General features: G+C 37.1%; 3 protein-coding genes across 5 annotated transcripts; 1 reads left to right on the top strand and 2 right to left on the bottom strand.

Annotated features, from left to right (window-relative positions):
- Positions 1–431: 431 nt before the first annotated feature.
- LOC100254652 (zinc finger protein ZAT5-like) lies at positions 432–2225 on the top strand. The gene has a single exon (XM_002265841.4). It carries the CDS (start codon positions 1190–1192, stop codon positions 2096–2098), a length of 909 nt encoding a protein of 302 aa, XP_002265877.1. The 5' UTR covers positions 432–1189; the 3' UTR covers positions 2099–2225.
- Positions 2226–5728: 3503 nt separating this feature from the next.
- Positions 5729–8635, bottom strand: LOC100258118 (monocopper oxidase-like protein SKU5). Its single transcript, XM_002271718.4, has 10 exons — positions 8489–8635; positions 8297–8406; positions 7952–8222; positions 7739–7871; positions 7269–7629; positions 6800–7168; positions 6601–6679; positions 6337–6514; positions 6143–6251; positions 5729–6032 (listed from the first exon to the last, which is right to left on the bottom strand). The coding sequence occupies exons 1-10, from the start codon at positions 8633–8635 to the stop codon at positions 5990–5992; spliced, it is 1800 nt and encodes a 599-aa protein (XP_002271754.2). The 3' UTR covers positions 5729–5989.
- A 1313-nt stretch (positions 8636–9948) lies between these two features.
- LOC100259759 (ras-related protein RABC2a) lies at positions 9949–17538 on the bottom strand. 3 transcript variants are annotated; one of them, XM_002265726.5, is made up of 6 exons: positions 17031–17538; positions 15594–15662; positions 14963–15028; positions 12379–12500; positions 11950–12078; positions 9949–10491 (listed from the first exon to the last, which is right to left on the bottom strand). In XM_002265726.5, exons 1-6 carry the CDS (start codon positions 17182–17184, stop codon positions 10384–10386), a joined length of 648 nt encoding a protein of 215 aa, XP_002265762.2. In that variant the 5' UTR covers positions 17185–17538; the 3' UTR covers positions 9949–10383. The 3 variants fall into 3 exon arrangements, with proteins under 3 accessions (XP_002265762.2, XP_010658331.1, XP_010658332.1); XM_010660029.3 differs by having other exon boundaries at positions 9949–10498; XM_010660030.3 differs by lacking the exon at positions 17031–17538 and adding an exon at positions 15948–16225 and having other exon boundaries at positions 9949–10498.
- Positions 17539–18408: the final 870 nt, after the last annotated feature.

Here is an 18408-nt window from a genome sequence, read left to right on the forward strand (position 1 = left end):
GTTTCTGACCTTATATATGTAATATATCTCACGTATTTTTAAGTCATAAGGATTAATTGGGTAAAGTAAATCATTTCCCAGAAAAAAGAGGTAGATTTTGTTTCATAGTTGGTAAAAGATTTACAGGAGAAATTGGGAGAGGAGATGAAGGATGCATTCATAAAATGGGTCCATCATATCTTAAGTTTTAATCTCTAATAATACAGTCACCTTAAATGATGTGTAAGCTTACCAACCCAATTAGTTGTTATCTTTCACCTTCAATTAATGGGTGACTTAAGAGGGAATTATTATTACTTAATTTCATAAATAAGGTAGATAATTGTTAGTGAAAGCCGAAAAAATGAATGGAAAGTGAAACGAACCAGTTAGGTGGTCATGCAAGCATGATATGTCGTACTTATATTTCATAATAATCATAATAAGAAGAAGAAGAAGAAGGAGAAGAAAAAAAAAGGGTAAGAAAGAAAGGAAGGGAAGAAAAGGAAAGGAATCCGTGGTTCCAGGCTTGCACTCCAATCATCATTAGCCCAATCGTTGAGGCAAAGTTATCATATGCTTTTGGTCTTTCTCCGTATAGACTCACTCCCACTCTTACTCTGATTCTGCCCACAGCCCACTGACTCACATGCTGCCTTCTGTGGGCTCCAATTCGCAACCCCACATGTGGGGGGCACGCGCCACCAGGGGGTGTGGGGTGGAGGGAATGGGGTGAAGGGTGAAGGGTGAAGGGTGAAGGGTGAAGGGTGAAGTGAATGCGTTGGCAAAGTGTGAGAAAGAGAGAGTGAAACGGAGTTGACGTTAAACAACCTCTCTCTTCTCTCTCTTCTCCTCCACCTCCACTTCCAGCTCTCTTTAATTCCCTCTCTCCTCTAAATTTGAATATTTTCAGTTACAACGTTTGTTTCTCATGGGTGTTGTTTGTGTGTCCCACTTTCTCTCTCTAACCTTAACCTTTCTCCCTCCAAAATTTCCCACCTATATTAACTTCCAAGATTAGATTCACGGACTATTTCACACTTTAACTCCCTCTCTTTGTATGGGGTTGGGCTTTTGACTCTCCTTTCCTTCTGTTATATATATGTATATATAGACGCCTACTCACCTCCCCCACCTTGCTTCCTCCAACCCCATCTCTCGATTTTCTCTGTTTCACATCAACTTCTCCCTCTGGTGGTGGTGGAGGAAGATGGAAGCTCAAGACGAATACGCTCATATTGTTAAGGGAAAGCGCACCAAGCGTCTCAGGCCCCACTCTCCCCTCCCTTTTCCCATCCCTACTAATTCTTCCACCGCTGAGGGAGGTGATAGCAGTGGTGGCGATGATTCTAATCTTATGCATATCATCACCAACTCCAATTCCGCCTCATCTCCTGCCAATTCCTTTGACTTGTTTCAACAAGACAGCTCCGAGGAGGATGAGGACTTGGCCAATTGCCTGATTCTCCTGGCTCAAGGTCAATCACGGGAGGAATCCAAGGTGGAAGACGGAGGTGGAAGTGTGGCAGCCGCCGCCACTGCCACGGCAAAGGCGGGTTTCTACGCCTATGAGTGCAAGACTTGCAACCGGACTTTCCCGTCGTTCCAGGCGCTGGGAGGGCACAGGGCGAGTCACAAGAAGCCCAAGGCGTTCATGGAAGAGAAAAAGATTTTCGGGTTTTTGGAGGAGGAAGAATCGCAGTTGAAGCCTCTCACACTACAATTGAGCAGCAGAGCTTTTAACAGCAGCAGCAGCAAGTCAAGGATCCACGAGTGCTCCATCTGCGGGGCGGAGTTCACGTCGGGGCAGGCCTTGGGAGGGCACATGAGGCGGCACAGAGCCCCCATCCCCATCCCCTCCACCAACACAACCCTCTCCCTAAACCCACTCCCTGGCTGCTTGGAGCCTGAGCAAGCCAAGAGGCCAAGAACTCTACTCTCACTGGATTTGGATCTCAACCTTCCAGCTCCGGAGGACGACCACAACCATCCTCGGGAACCCAAATTCTCCTTCACGCCCAAGCAGCAACAACAACAACAACAGCAGCAGCAGCAGCAGCAGCAACAGCCATCACCTCTCATGTTCCCGGCCCCCACTTTGGTGGATTGTCATTACTAAAAAGAAAGCTTCAAACACTTCTAGTCTCCCCCCAAACTCATCAAGGCCTAACCCATCTGTATTAATCTTTTACTTCATTGTTTAATTGTTTTTAAATTATGGATTCTTTTTCATTCTTTTGATCATCGATATCATTTTCCCAAGAAAAAAATAACACACAAAAAAGAAAAAAAAAAAGAAAAAATTCTTTTATTGAAGCATACTTTGTGGTATGGGAGAGGGCCTTTTTGAGGTTCATGGAAAGTGCATGATGGGCATCTTTTTTCTTCTCTCCCTTTTGATAGTTGGGTCTTCTTTTTTTTTTTTTTTTTGTTCTTTTTTTCACTGGGAGGGAATGTATAAAGACTTAGAAAAGAGGTTGGGAGTTTGGCTTGCATTTGCCACCTCCACACCAAAAGTTGTGGTTTAGGTTTCATATTTTCCCTTTTTTTTTTCTTAGTTTTGTCTTTGTTTCAATTACAAGAAACCCTCATCTCTATCTCTTAGTCATGGGTAACCCAATCCCCAAATGGATCCACCTCTTTGTCCTTCTACCTATAATATGAAAAAAATGCATTATATGTTTATATATTCATACTTGGCCATTTCTTTTTGTCGCTTTCTCTTGCTTTGTTTGGTCCACCCCTCTGTTAGTTAGTTACAAGCTTACAAGCAAGCAAGCCCACTCAATTCCACCTAATCAATATCTGAAAAACTCATCCACTACTCAATGACCCACCAACCTAAGAATGCTCTATTGGGTTGATGTGTCCTTGGATTCAATGCTTGCTCTCTCTTGTTTACAACACCATGTTGATGTACCTCTATTTCTCTCCCTCCCTTTTTAATTTTAATTTCCCTAAAAAGCGTTTTCCAACAATTAAAGCATTCAATAAGAGTTGTATAATTATGTTAATTACCCATCGTTTTAAACAAGTATGTCATTAAGAGCTACTAATTTAATGTATTTCACCAGAACATTGAATAGATCAAACACAGAGGCCGTCCATGGGTTAAAGTAGGGGGTTGTAGAGCTTTTTAATTACTATAGAAAGCAAAGTGATAAAACATGGGAAATGTGGAAATGTCAGCACTAAGTGGGGTGATAGTATCCAAGTATCTTCAAGATGATGGGGGAGGCTTGCACCAAATTTTAGTCCCTGTATTATGGCATGTTTCAGTGTGATTAGCTGTTACTAAAGTGGAGTAGGTGGCTCTCTCTCTCTCTCTCTCTCCCTCTCTCTCTCTCTCTCTCTCTCTCTCCCTCCCTCCCCCTCTTTGTGAGGTTCACAATGAGTGTTCCAAAGTTATGCAATTGTGCTACATTGGAAGTTTGGTCACCCCTTTTTTGGGCTATGAAAAATGAAACTTGTGACTCTTATCAATGACTGCTTAATTCTGCAATGCTGCTATTTTAGGATTTTAGGTCTATTTCTTTAAGCCTAAGTATATGAGTCATTTTGGATCAATCATACTCCCTTCCCTTCAAATGGGTGATCTTATTTATTCTTCTTATTCCTATATATAGTGACATAATCTATGATCTTATATAAAGACTATTCAAAAAAAAAAAAACCCAATTAAAGATAGTATAATTAGGTTTTGATTTTTGTTATATAAATTTAGTGGAAATTAAAAATTCAAAATGGAACATCAAATTACTCGTAAGTAAATTTATGGACCACCACACTTCCACATTTGGTAAGCTTATTATTTTGCCCCATTAATAATAGCCATGTTAGTTGCTAGGCATCTAGCTTCACTCCACTTAATTAATTAGGCCATATGCTTCTCCCATCACCTAACTCTTTTTCATGTGGCCTGCCTCATGCTCAACACCAACTTGAGCAAATTATGAGTGATATCATAGCTTCAAAACCAGACCCCAACCCCATTATAATTAGGTATAATTTAACTACTCCAATTAATCAACTTAATTGATTTGTCGAGCTAGATCTAATTATAATTAGGCTGATTTTAACTACGACAAAACCAACTTCATTTCATCCAAACCCTTCAAAATTAGGGTCATAAATTTATCTGAAAAAGGGAATTTTATTGAGAGTTTCGAGGGTTGATTAGCATGCATTGTGGTGAATTGCCTAAGCTTTCAAATGGTACCAATATTACTAAACTCGTGAAAATATGGGTCTATTTGGCAATTGTTTTTCAAAACAATTTTCTATCCTCTAAAATAAAAAACCTAGAAACTTGTTTGGCAATTAAAAACCGTTTTCTATGTTCTATTTATTTTAGTTGTTTTTGTTATCTTCACTTGTTTTAAAAAATAATTGTACAAACATTTATAATGATCCCTATAAATAAAACACCACATATTAAAATTATTTTAAAAATATATTTTAAAATACTAAAATCAAGTTAAAAATATTTTAGGTTTTCAAATAGATTTTTGTTTTACAAAATATCATAAAATAATTTTTAAAAACTATTTTTTAAAACGATTATCAAACAGACGCTAAATATTTTGTGATAGCATTCAATAGTATCAATTATCTTTTGGGTTAGTAGATCTGAAATTTATTCTTCACAACTCCATAAAATTGAGATCCCACCTTCTAATATCCACTAAAAAAAATATCATACTTGATCTATAAATAATTCTTTTAATATTCTTAAGCCTAATAATTAACTTAGCCCTAATAAATTTAATGCAAGTCATGTATCATGGAACATCTCTCCTCTATCGTTTCCATATATTTATCTTTTAAATAATCTAGTTGTTTAATCATTAATGTGTTTAACCTATTGATAAATTTCCTATGATTTGCTTTTGACTTTCCTCGTACTATAATCCAAAGATCCATATAATATCTCACATCTTTCTTTTTGTTCATGGTATGACATGTAATCATCTGAAATTTACAATCAAAACCAGAAATATCATTCAAAAAATCCACACCCAGAAATGGAAAAACAAATTTTCTGACTAACCAAACAGAAAGAGATAAAAAAAGGGAGTGGATAAAGTTAGGGTTGAGTGTGGCAAGTGAAGGTGGGAGTGAGGTGGATAGTGTGGCACCGTGGAAGAGCCAAAGCCCTCAAAAAACAAAAGCAAGCATATTACTTGCTTGTCTTTCTTGTATACAAATTTGCACTTCCGTGTTGGTCACACTCACCTATCCATCATAGAATTAATTAATTAATAATTGGCTTTTAAATTAATAAAAACATTGCAGGCAAGTCAATGGCACAATTAAGCTTTGGCTGTTCCCTTCCTTTAGGTCATCAAATTAAACAATCTCAAGCTCCTCTCCTCCATCACTCAACATTTTCCCAAGAAAATTATAAGTAATAGAGAAGATGTTGGTTCCACCGCCTTTGCCTCTTCATGATGTTTCCCTTTTCTGAATTATTGGATCTAAGTTCCATTATTTAGCTTATATGGGGTTTCTAGATAATTAAGACGTGATAACCAATGATTTATAGGCAAATTAATTAAGTTAATGATGTGAAGAGATGTTGGGCATGCTTTGTTATTGGTTAAGATGTTGGTTGGTTGATTGGATTTGTGTGATTATATATCTCATGCCTGCCCTTGTCTCCTATGAATTAGTATAAGATTACTAATTACAACAAGCTACAGGTTTGGAATTATAATTAAATATGGACCTGTCTACAGTCAAGTATGTATATCTTATTTTATTTCTATGATTTTCTTCTGTTTATGCTTTTAATTTATACTATATCTGCAACATGTTCCCTCCATGCTTATCCACCTAATAGCCAAAGTCAATATGGCTAATCTTAATGCAAATTTTCCATAGCCATCCCTCTCTCCCTTAAATTACAATTTGTTCTAAAGAAAAACAAACAGAGAGCAATGTCTCTTTTCTCTAAAGAAAACAATGCCTTGGACTTTGCAAAATGCCACCATGTGTTTGCAAGGCCAATTTAGAGTATTACAACAATGGAGATGAAGAGGAGGATGTGAAACCTAACAAGAGAGGGCCAAATGTTAGATAAATGAATGAAATTGATCATCAACTATATATAGGAATGAATAAGGAACCATCTTGATCAAAGACTTGATGGATTTCTCATCACCATGGTGTTTGTCCAAATGCCGCATTAGCCGGTACTGGTGCCGCTGGCGGTACTGGTGCCGCTGGTGGCCCTGATGGTGAGCTGGCCGGAGCTGAAGTTTCAAACTTTCCTGTAAACAGCCAACCAAAGATATAGCTTAAGGCGAGGGAATTGACTAGCATATGGTAAAGAAAAAGATGTAGATAGGTACTGACCACATAGGAGGATATTTTCCGGTGGTGGGCGCTCCTTGGCGGGGTTGGGATCTGGGTCATAAACCCTGACGTAGAGCTCTTGGCCCAGGTACCAATTCTTCAAGTTCTGTGATCTCAAGTTCCACATTCCTGGGTTGTCAAGGAATGCATAAACTGCAGTCCATCCTCCAGGGTACACCTGACCATATATTTTCACTGTAAGCACCTTTCTGATCTCTATGGATTGAGAGAGGAGTCACATACGTTAAGGGAGAGATGGCAAACCTGCGTGGTGGAGCGGACAACAGGGTCCAGAAGGTTGTAAGTTGAGCGCAGTTCAGGCTGCCAATCCCCATCTCCGAAGCTGAAGATCAAAGATTAGAACACAATATGAGCTTAATAGTCATGCATGGAATTTTGTATTATTCTTTTCTGTTTTGATTTCTCTTGTCATTGACCAAACAAGGGCACTGATGAAGCTTACCCAACAACATAGAAGCCGAACCCATCCAAATGCCAAGCATCCATGACATCTAAATCATTCTTGAACACGAGTTCTATCCACCCTTTGTGGTTCCCGGTGGAAACGAAGACTCCATATTCAGCAGCATCTTTCACGGACTGAACTGGGAATTGATCCAGCTGGTACACGTCAGACCCATTAGCAAACTGATCAGCCAGCTTTAATGGTGTGTCCAGGGTGAGGTATGACACATTGTTGACCACATAGCGTGGTAAGCCACTGATGTTGGCCATTGATGCATGAAGGATGAAGGTTTGCGAGAGTGTCACATTGGATACATTGAATGTTCCTTGTGGGTTAGGCCTTGCTGCACCAGCAGTCATATTCCATCTACTCGGAAAGCAAATGCACTGTTAGTTCTGAAGGATATGAGTACTGCATGCTCTGATCAGTTGAATTCTGTATGTAAAGTGAATAAAACTTCATTTACCTAATGGATTTAGCTTGATCCACCGAAAATGCTCGGTCAAATGGATCAGGGCCACTTGGCAAAGGACCACTTACTGGTGTGTTGGAGTTGGCATAGTGTAGTACCCCTTTACCCACAAGGCTGCTGTTATCTGTAGTGCTGAGCATTTTAGGAGTTGCTACAATGTAATAGTCTGCTTCCTTTTGATTGGCAGTGACAAGAACCGAGTAGGACTGGCCTACATGGACATCAAGAGAATCCAATGTAATCTGCTGGGTGTAAGACCCTTCTGTTTCAACCACAACCATTTGATGGTTCTGAATCCTGAAATTGAAACTCAACTCGTTTCCCACGTTTGATATCCTGAACCGGTATGTCTTCCCTGCATAAAATACAATCAGAGGAAATGGTAACTTAACAGAAACCATACTACCCCCCATGGCCCTATTTCCAGAATCTGAAAGTTGATTGCATTAATGATCCCTTCTTACATTGTGACACAGTGAAGGATTCATAGTTGACTATCCCCGGGTACCCATAAGGGCCTTTGCCATTCATTAGAACAAAATCAGGAAGATTAAGGTGTCCTGGCGTATTGTTGGACTGTATGAGCGACCTGGCATCCTGTTAAATGATGTAATTAGCAGTGACCAACTCATCAAAGTACTTGGAAACCTATACTAAATGCCAAGTGCAACAATCACCTTGTAGCTGGTGTACGACCAATCACCAATGAGAAGATCAAACTCTGCTTCTGGCTTAGGGAAGGGAACATTGATCACAATACGATTGTTGACTCGAATAGGCCCGAATCCTCCCGCAGCCTTTTGGAAGTTGATGGAGGGGAAGTAGAAGAAAGTGCCAATTTGGTCCTTGGTCTGAAATACATAAGTCCAGTTCTTACCAGGTTGGATTGGGCAGTTTGTGCCAGACACCCCATCTTGCCAAGAGTTTAGCCTCTGCTGTATGCCATTCCTGCAACACCACACACACCAACACTTTAGTTCCTTGAGCCCTTCCTTGATCAAGCAAATTAAAGTATGCAGCACCATGTCAGGAGCAGGGGTTCATCCAAATTGTTGAAGACGTTCACATGGATGAAATCATTGGTGGAGGCATTGACGAGGGGTCCAGGGAACATCCCATTAATCGTTATAACCTGTTACACACAGCCATCATCTTCTTGAAGTTAGATTTTCATGCACAGAAACCATGAGCATATGTGAATGATTAGCACGTACAGGTTGCTGAAGAATAGTGGGATTGATGGTGGTGTCAATGGCAACATTCCATTCTAGATAGATATCAACGCCATTGGCTCCAACTACGAAGACTGCAAGCAATGCTGTGCAGGCAATCAACCACCTATGGTGGCCAGAAAAGGTCATTGTAGCTGCTGATGAAGTGTGATGGGCTCTTTCTTTCGCCCCTTGTTTGACTCCAGGAGATGCAATGGCCTAAATGGATGTATTAATATGGCAGGGGAGAGAGCAAGAAGGTGGAGTATCCTAAGAAAATGTTGGAAAAGGCCAAGAAGAATAGGCAACGGGACGTTGGTTCCAAGTTCCTTTATTGACAGTGAAGAGCTGTAATGCCGTTTGGGTGAAGCAAGCCCGCTGGCTAGTATAGAAAAATCCCCTTGTTTTGTTCAAACGACATGGTCTAATTTACTCCGGCTAGGGCATGTATGCTGCATTCTGTCATGTGCATAATACAGGTCTGACCAGTTCCTTATGTTGCAGTTGACAAGTGATATCTGTTTGTTGTCTAGGAACAGATTGTGAGGCAATTCTATTGATCCAGTTAGATCACCTTGCAGCATTTTGTTTTGGTATATTGAAATGGTCTTACATGATATGATCCTGCACTCAACCACTCGACAAGCTGAACTGGTATAGTCTCTTGAAGGTTTTAGTGTAAGCCTTAGTTGAAACATCATTTTACCTCTTGGGTCCATACTCTATAAATAGGGAAAGATTTGCTAGTCTCCCATGACAATAAGAGTAAAGATACCGAGCATTCTATCAGAACAGTCATTCCTTTGCACTCGATGAGGGTGCAAGAATATCCTGAAAGATGAAAGCATAGATTTTATGGTTGATTCAGAAAATGGAGAAAAATGGGTGTGGGAATGATCCAAACACTAAGGTGTACATGTTGAGCTCGGTGGTGCTCCTTATGCTCATTTTGCAGACACAAACTTGATGACAAGCATATTCAACTTTTATTACAAGAAAAAAAATTCAAATTCTTTTTTTTTTTTTTTGTATGACCCAGAAAAGAAAAATAAAACTGTGCACTTAAAGGCATCATCCAAATAAATAATTGAGCTTTGAACCCCATCTCATATCCCCTTGGCTCCTTTGCATGTCTCCAAGAAATGTGGAGAGAAGCCCTGCTACTTTTAAACCACTATTTCCAGTACCAGGTTAGTTTTTGAATCTACTCAAAACTTCAGGTTGCATTCACACCTGTCACATTTTCTCCATTTTCTAATCTTCACCTGCTATGAGCTTTGTAATCATCTCAGCTCACATCTTATTTTCCCTTCTGATTTTACAACCAGTACCAACTCTAGAATCATGTTGTAGATGAATTTGCAGCTACTGATTTGCATCTTGTTAGAGATCTATCAGATAAATAGCACCAACCAAGAATGTCAGCATAAAACTATTAATTAGAAGCATGTAGGTCCAGAGAATAGAATACAAACATCAAACAAATTCTTGTTTCAAGGCATGGTCTATACATCTCATGTTTTGGACACATATGCTACAAGTCACTTCGGATACAAAACATTTTTCACTGGTTTTTTCTGTACCTACCCAAAGTCATTCTAACGGCAGCACCTCCTTGGGAGAAGATACAAACAAATAAAAGAAACAGATTCACATAAACGAGTCATTACATAAACCCAATAACTCATCTCCCTGGCTGCAAAGTATTCTCCCAAATCCTAATAGCTAGAAACCAAAAAATAAAGGCTCAAAATAAGATTTATGAACTATTGTTGCCATCTACACCAAGTTATCATGAATGGTGTCAGAAGGATCTGATATTCGACTGCCATTATTGCTAATGCCTAGGGATTTCTGAGCTGTAGTTTTAATTCTACCTCTATTTCAAAGCATTTTGATTAAAAGCAACAACTGCGAGGAGATTCCTGGTATAATTCTTTCTGCATCAATGTTTGTCTCTCCACCACTCGTGATCCTTGTTCCAATAAACTGGGTACTTGCAGTATCTGAAAGCTAATGTAAACTGGTCAGAGCATGTACAAAGTAGTAAATAAGATAGAAAACTATAACACTATATTGACTACATTTCTTATTTCGTGAAAAGCATGATGGGAACAATCCTAATATTTTTCTTATAACAGTATTCTAAAATTAGTAGGTAAAACCATAAACATCGCAGGTGAGTTGCATTTCATTGGAACACAATATAAAAGTTTCCCATTATAAAGGCCTCCATCAAGTTATGTTTGAGAATTCAGTAACATCTTAAAATTTCAGTTCAATAACATTCAACTAATTGTCTCCACCTTTGTCATGTTAATTTGGTGTTTTGTACTCCATACCATATTTTACACAATCAGCCCCATTCCCAGAGGAAGCAAGGTTGTTGTGGCCATACAGGCAAAGCAAATTTAATAGTTACAGCTTATTAACAGAAACATTATTTTATTGAACTTTGATGGCATATCAATTATCCAGGAACAAACATGAAATACAAGCCTGTTAAGAAACGTAATAGTCCATGGATTACATGGAGTGGTATACAAATTCCACTATGCTTTAGTTGAACAAATGAAGCCAGATAAATAATAAAATTCAGTTCTCTTCAACTTCAATGGGTTTGACTGGAGTAACAATAGTCAAGTTTTGGTGGTAGACAGAAATGATTAAGACATTCAAGCTTCAAGACCTTTAAAGCAGCATGCAGGGAACAATCCCTTTGTCAATTTGGTAAAAACAGAACTTCTGTGTGTACTTGGAACCAAATTCAGGAATTTTGCAATAAAACTAATGTTCACAGTAGTTTAGTATTTTATAATTTGCTTGGGCATCTTTGTGTAAGTGGCTTCAAGGGTGCTTAAAAGGACCATCTCAGAAGTTGCAAACAAAGTACATCCTTGAAATCACACTGAGAATTGGATGCTCTTCCATGCAAATAATGTAATTAGAATCAAAATTATTCACTAAACAAATTCCCTTTTTTTTTCCTTTGGAAACACTAGTAAAGCCACTCGAAAATTGTTAGAGTATGATATACATTATTGATCCAAATCCTACGAGCATAAGCTTTTAGAAAAATTGGTCGTTTAACATGGTATTAGAGCTTTATTTGGCAGGTCATGTGTTCAAACCTCACTGCATATTTATTTACCCAATTTATTAAGCCCACATATAAGTCCAAAAGAGGTTGACTGTGGTTGTTTGCTTACAGACCTGTGTGTTTTTCCCACATGTGGGTATGGGGGCCACACATGAGGGAGGGTGTTAAAGAAAATGATAAACATTGTTTACCCAAATCTTACCAGCTTAAAGTGTTTAGGAAATTTGTTTGTTTAACAATAATATTATTAGTTAGAGCATGCACTCCAAACAAAACCTCAAGAATCACTGAGCCTAACAGACTACTAGAATACCCTAGATTCAGGATGATAGATGAGGAAAAGCTTGTTTTTTCAGAGAGATACCTTTAAGGTGAGCTCTTTAAAGCATTGCTGCACATTCTCTCTAGTTTTCGCACTGCATTCAAGAAATGAACATTTATGCTCCTGTGCGAGGGACATTCCTTCTTCTCTAGTAACAGCCCTTTCACAATCCTGAAAATTGTTCATTTGTAGTCAAAATAAGGTACTTAGATTCTTTAAAAGAAAATGCAACAATGCAATAAGGAAACAAAACCATGAAGCTTACATCTGCTTTGAGAGAACTAAAATTAACAACCAGGAATCTTATTTCCATAAAATATGATATTGAACATGAATAAGTTCTTCATGGCACTACTAGTCCTCTGTATGAGTGTAGGTGGGTGATTGTTGTCTGCATTTTTCCTTTGGGTAGTGGTGGTGGGGAGCCAAAATGGTTTGTTTACGAAAAGATAGCAAGACCATACAACTTACCCTATCAACTTTATTGCCAACTAGAAATTTGATGCACTCATGATTAGTGGAGTAGAGCTCTACTTCCTTTGCCCAAACATCCAACAAGTTTGTGAAGGATTCTCGCCTTGTTACATCATAAACTAAAATGAAAGTTAAATTTCAAAATAAGTACTCAATTAACCAAAGTTGAATTGTAATGCTAGCTAAAGCAAAATATCAGAGTAAAAAAAAAAAAAAGGAATGAGCTAAGTATCTCATTAAAAAAAATAAAATAAAAAAAAAAATAATGAAATTAGAGAACTAAATAGACATATTCATAAGCCAGCAGCTTGGGTGTTGTATGGTACACTTTTTTTGCTTTAACAAATCAGCATGTAAAGGAGGGAAAGGGAGAAAGATCTGAAAATTTTGCCTGATATGTCTCTTGGAACTTGAACATGCTGGACATATAACTATATGTTGAAATAGAACATGAGGTCACCCAACAAGAATGCAATGGTCACATGCCACAAAAGAAATATACCAGCATTGATATAGAAGCATTTTCTACTACATTCTTGCATAGACCAACTTATAGAATTGATCTCCATTGGGGACTGATAATTAAATTACTGCATTACAGATGATTAAAGTACCAGCTAAAGCTTGAGAGAGAGAGAAAGATTAACTGTTCAGGCAGTCAACATTCACCTGATGGCATCAGTCTGATACACATTGGAGGCCCATATCCAAACAACTTGAAAGTTTTTAGGAAAGTAAGTAGCTTAACATATCATTAGAGGTATGATTAACTAGAGGTCTCAAGTTTTGCTTTTAACCCCATATCCTACTATTATCCTGATATGATATACATTAACTGCTTATTTGTCTCTCCATGTGAGGATATCCCTGTATAATATACATTATTCTAATTTGATATATATTATGGGTCTATTTCCTCACTACTAATTTGCCTCTCCATACTCAGATATCCTACCATGATATAGATTATGGGTCCATTTTCTAACTGTTAATTAGAATCAGCACTGGAGTTAGTAATCTATATTATTGACTAGTTAGGAAACTGCAATTGAACATCATTATTCACAAGATACTCTCTCTACTCCCATTTCTTCAATCTTCTTTTCTCTGCCCCTTTTCTTTCCCTCACTTCAGCCTTAAGAAAACATAATCAGTTTTGTTCATTTTATCTTCTTCAGATAAGTTCAGCATTAATGTGTCCCAAAACCATTATTCCACAACTCATCAGTATGATTAAATTAATAGACAGTTTTGTCCTTCAGATTTATCTCTAAAATACAATTTTTGCCTCCACTGTCTTTTTCCTTTTCTTTTAATACATGGCTCAAACTTTACCACTTAATCAAAAATAGTTCCTGTGGGTTGTTATATAAGTTTGTTTTACACAAGAGTACATGGTATGACCCCATATTTCAATATTTCCAAGGCCAATGGAGAACATGAATATTGCCTGCTGCATATGAGGCTTATTACAAACACAACTATTGTATTATTGCTTCTAGAAATTCTAATTCAATAATTCCTCATGCTTTCATTATGCTTAACTAAAGGTAATTCTGCTATTTATAGATTTAACAATTCCAGATTAGAGATGATAATGAATGGAAAATAAGTGATGTGATGTTGAACTGTAGATACTTTTATCCAGTAAAAGAAATGAGCGCTTCCGACACTCTAGTTGTGATCCACATGGGCCTTTCTCACATTTCCTTATGAAATTCCAAAATCAATCCTCAATATTGTTTCAAACCATGAAATGAGTATAAAAAACGCATCCATGAATAAATTTCATTGCTCTACCCATCAAACAAGAAAATTATAATCCATTTCTTTTCTATGAATAAAAATGAAGGTGAGCTGCAAGTTCATCCTAGTAAGATAGCGGTAGTGCAATTAGGGTAAGTTGTACAATCAACTCAAACAAATCTTAGTTTATGCATGTCCAGAAAATTATGACTTCATATAGGTCTGCAACACAAGTACAAGAAACAAGTAAGATGAAGAGAGAGCTCCAGGTTTCCTTATTTTTATCCTTTCAACATCAATAAAACAGAGTCTATGTCAATATGGCAGAAGAAAACTTCCAATACATGGCATAAAAGCCATTCGAATGGCAACATTGCTATCACATCGATTGGGCCCTTGAGGCTTTTGAGGACTTAGATCAGGTGGCAAGGGGTTGGGGTGGAGATGGAGTAAATTCCATGTTGATTCATGTAACAGAAAATGAAAAAGGAAATAAAGCACTGACAACAAAAACCTACAGAAAAAGGCTGCCGTGACAGACTGGCATCCACATGGCCATATTTGCATAGAATTTTAGGATTTTGCAATCTCATATAAAGCAGTAGAAACCATGTTACTGTCCTTGTCACTTGGATTAATTAAACATATGACAAATGGAAAGTGTATGAAGGAATCTAAGTAGCTCAAGGAACATCATGAAGAGGTGGAATATGAATTTGGAGAACAAAAAGTTTGCTTATGTAGTGAGCCAATCTATAAAAGGAAGAAAAAGAAGAAGAAGAACAAGAACAAGAACAAGAACAAGAAGAAAAGGTTAGAATATGCTATGACATACCTAGAATAATGCCATGTGCACCTCTATAATAAGAGTTTGTCAATGTTCCAAACCTCTCCTGTCCAGCTGCAACCAAAAAGGAATATTGTTGTCAAACAAATTGAATTGTCTTTAAAAAATGCACAAATGTCACCTTCGCTAGTTCCCAATTATGCTATGTTTCTACAGGTATTATAATGAGATTTCAAGCTTTCATTCCAAATCAAATCCTGCAAAGAGGGGTGACACTCCTTTACGGGGCACAAACGTTTCCATAATCTTTCATATTTTGCCATTCCAAGTTAAATTTCTTTTAAGAGCAAAGCATTACAACTTTTTTTTCCTTCCCCAACAGCATATAAACTATCCCATTTTTAATCCATAGTTCTGCTGCATGAGATAAACTGCCACTGAGGTAGCAGTAGTTCACATAACCTCCTAAAGACAACCGAGAAACATTCTTATTCTTTCTCCATAATCTAAACTTCAATAATGGAGCAAAGAAAATTTTCAACCATAAACGAGGCAACTATAACCACCAAAATGTGATTAAAAAAAAAGGTTAGCAAAAACATCTGGAGGAAAATCCCTAGGAATCCAATGAAGTTGGTAGTTGAAACACAAGTACAGCTCCTTAGTTGTTACTTATTACCTGTGTCCCAGATTGTAAGCTTCAATCTTTTCCCACCAATTGTGAGCAGCATAATCTTGAAATCAACTCCTGCACGCAATTAAAGCAGCACCTAACATATATCAGACAGAAAAAACTGAAGTTGGTGAAGCCCATGAGAAGAAAATGAGTTTAGTATTGCTAATTTAATTTAGAAGCCATTCATGATATAGTGCATATTTTAGCAGCACTGCTGAAATTATAACTCAGAAGGCTACAAGCCCAAAACCATGAAAGAAAATGTATATCTTAAGGTTCAAAACTTTCCTTGAAGTTCAAGCATCAGGCAGGTAAAATATCTAGTTGCTGACAGAACAAGGATTAAAACTAAGTTACCTACTCTACAGGTGCAGAACTCCAACATATAATTTATGGAGTCCAGAGTGTTTTATCTGTTCCACCAACTTATTTCCTAACTCCCTTCACATCAGCTTACAAATGCCAACTTTGACCTTCTGAAATTATTTGAATAGGCCCCTGTTTCTTTTCATCAAAAATTATATTGGATAACTAGCCCATCCAGAATAGGAGACCCCAAATCTAGAGTGATTTTTGAAAGAGAGCATCAAGAGAAGCTAATGCATATTGATGGCATTATGCCTATCAATTTGGTGCACTAACCAGTCTCGGTGTATGCAGAGCTTATGTCATCCCTCAGTTAACCCAATTTGGCAACCAGGCTATGATTGAAGACATAACTCAAACACTTGGAGCTAAAATCAGGACTTCAAAAAAAGATCAAGAGAATCACGTTTCTCAGGAACAAATAACACATCGTCATATCTCTGGTGGCCTCACCGCAACCTTCTCTTCCACATTGGGGTTTGGCATACTGGGTTGCCTCATAAGAGGATCAACCCTTCAAACAACATAAAACAACTTCATCGGTCATTTTCCTTTTCCCCACATTTCCCCTTTTCCTTTCTGTTGGATGATAAATTTGAGTGTTCCACACTAGTTCTAGTGTTGGATAACCAAATGAAAGAATGGCTAACAAATCAATAATAACTATGGGAATCCCCAATTACAAACACCAAAGACTAAGAGCCGTCATACAAGCAACCACCCACCCACCATCCTATTTAGATCTTTCCTGAATCAAACCCACAAGAAACAGCAAATGGGTCTTCCACTAACAGACAGAATTTACAATCTAACATACAAACTTCGTTTTTAAATTCAATTTACACCCACCCAAAAACAAGTATGAAAACAAATAAATAAATAAAGAAGAAAACAAAAACAAAACTATGTTAAACGCCTGGAAGGTCCTAGAACATGAAGAGCAAGTAAAAAAACAGAGAAAGTTTCTGAACGTAAAACCGGGGTTGAATTATAAGTACAGCTGGCATGAGCCAAGAAGCAGATATGGAAAAGCCTGAGACAAATAAAGAGAGAGAGAGGAAAGAGGAGTTGTACCAATGGTGGGGGAAAGATCATGGACAGAGCCGGAGATAAAGCTAAGGAGAAGACTGCTCTTGCCAACGCCAGAATCCCCAATCAACAAGATCTTGAAAGAGCAATCATAACTGTTTTTACCTCTACCCAAGGAAGAAGAACCCATGTGGATCATTCACCTAACACACACCCCCCACCCCACCAAGTCCTTTCAGTGGTGTGGTAGTATGTGAAGAAACAAAGAAGAAGAAGGACAACTGGGAATCGAGAAAACAAAATGGGAAGTTTCCCGACCCCCTGTGGAATGTGAGACAGCGGTGGAAGTTGGCGCAGTGTGCATGGACTGGGGCTTTGATTTTCAAATGGAATAAATTCAAAACATCGGACAAATGTCCTATTTTCTCCACCCCAGCCCCACCCACGTCACGCGCCTGCTTTTGTCCTTTTTTCTTTTGTTTCCTTCTCAATTATTTCTCATATGTGAAAATTTACGATCCAACCAACAAATAATATCAACGTTAGATTTGGATGAAAATTTTGATATTAAAGTGGGACTCTTTTCCTTTTTTTTAAAAAAGAAAATGCTATTAAAAAATTATTGTTTGAAACAAATAATTAAAAAAATACGAGACTTTTTATTATATTGAATATATTTTATTTTGGTATTAAACACATTTTTTTAAAAGGCGAGTCTATATATTTTTTTTTCTCAAAAGATAACTTTATTTATTAAATAACTTTAAAAAATAAAAACTTGTGTTGTGTAGATGGGCATGGCAATGAGGCAGATTTTGTCTTTTTTCGGTCCTACCGGGCGCCTAATGAAATAAATTTGAAATTTAAATAAATGAGTTAAAAGGGTGAATTTGAGATTTTTTATAAAAACTGATGTGGATTTAGGATAGGTTTAGAATTGCTTCTAGTGTTACTTATTCTACCATCTCTCAACATGGTTATATATAAAATTAATTTAATTTAATTTTTTTAAATATATATAATAAAATACTTTTTAATAAAATAAGTTATAAAAAATTATAATATTTTAATTATTTAAAAAATATATTTATTTTAATGTTATTAAAAAAAATTAAATAATCTTTAAAAAAATTCAAAAAAAAAAAAAGTTAAATGGGGTAGGGATAGGAAATTCACATATCCATTTAATTTTTTAAATGTGATGTTGATGAGAATTATTTTGAATAAATGAATCGATTAAAAAAACAAAAAAACAAAAAAACAAAAAATAAAATAAAATACTACTAATGATATATTAAGAATTTCATGTAATTATTTTAAGAAAAAGGAAAGTTTCACAAAATTTATTTACTTATTTATTTCTTTTTTTTTTCATGCAATCATGATCTTGATTTATTTGTGTATGGTTGTCTCTTATTTCAAT

This window comes from Vitis vinifera, chromosome 13 (assembly GCF_030704535.1).
Source record: "Vitis vinifera cultivar Pinot Noir 40024 chromosome 13, ASM3070453v1".
Taxonomy (NCBI): Eukaryota; Viridiplantae; Streptophyta; class Magnoliopsida; order Vitales; family Vitaceae; genus Vitis; species Vitis vinifera.

Excerpts from the sequence above, each read along its gene's own strand:
- LOC100254652 (XM_002265841.4), top strand. The coding sequence starts at position 1,190 with ATGGAAGCTCAAGACGAATACGCTCATATTGTTAAGGGAAAGCGCACC.
- LOC100258118 (XM_002271718.4), bottom strand. The coding sequence starts at position 8,635 with ATGACCTTTTCTGGCCACCATAGGTGGTTGATTGCCTGCACAGCATTG. Across the intron at positions 8,407-8,488 it reads CCACTATTCTTCAGCAACCT|GTTATAACGATTAATGGGAT; the intron begins GTACGTGCTAAT and ends TGTGTGTAACAG. Across the intron at positions 6,680-6,799 it reads TTCGGCTTCTATGTTGTTGG|CTTCGGAGATGGGGATTGGC; the intron begins GTAAGCTTCATC and ends TTTGATCTTCAG.
- LOC100259759 (XM_010660029.3), bottom strand. The coding sequence starts at position 17,184 with ATGATCCACATGGGTTCTTCTTCCTTGGGTAGAGGTAAAAACAGTTAT. Across the intron at positions 12,501-14,962 it reads TGCACATGGCATTATTCTAG|TTTATGATGTAACAAGGCGA; the intron begins GTATGTCATAGC and ends CTTTCATTTTAG. Across the intron at positions 12,079-12,378 it reads TTGGCAATAAAGTTGATAGG|GATTGTGAAAGGGCTGTTAC; the intron begins GTAAGTTGTATG and ends AACAATTTTCAG.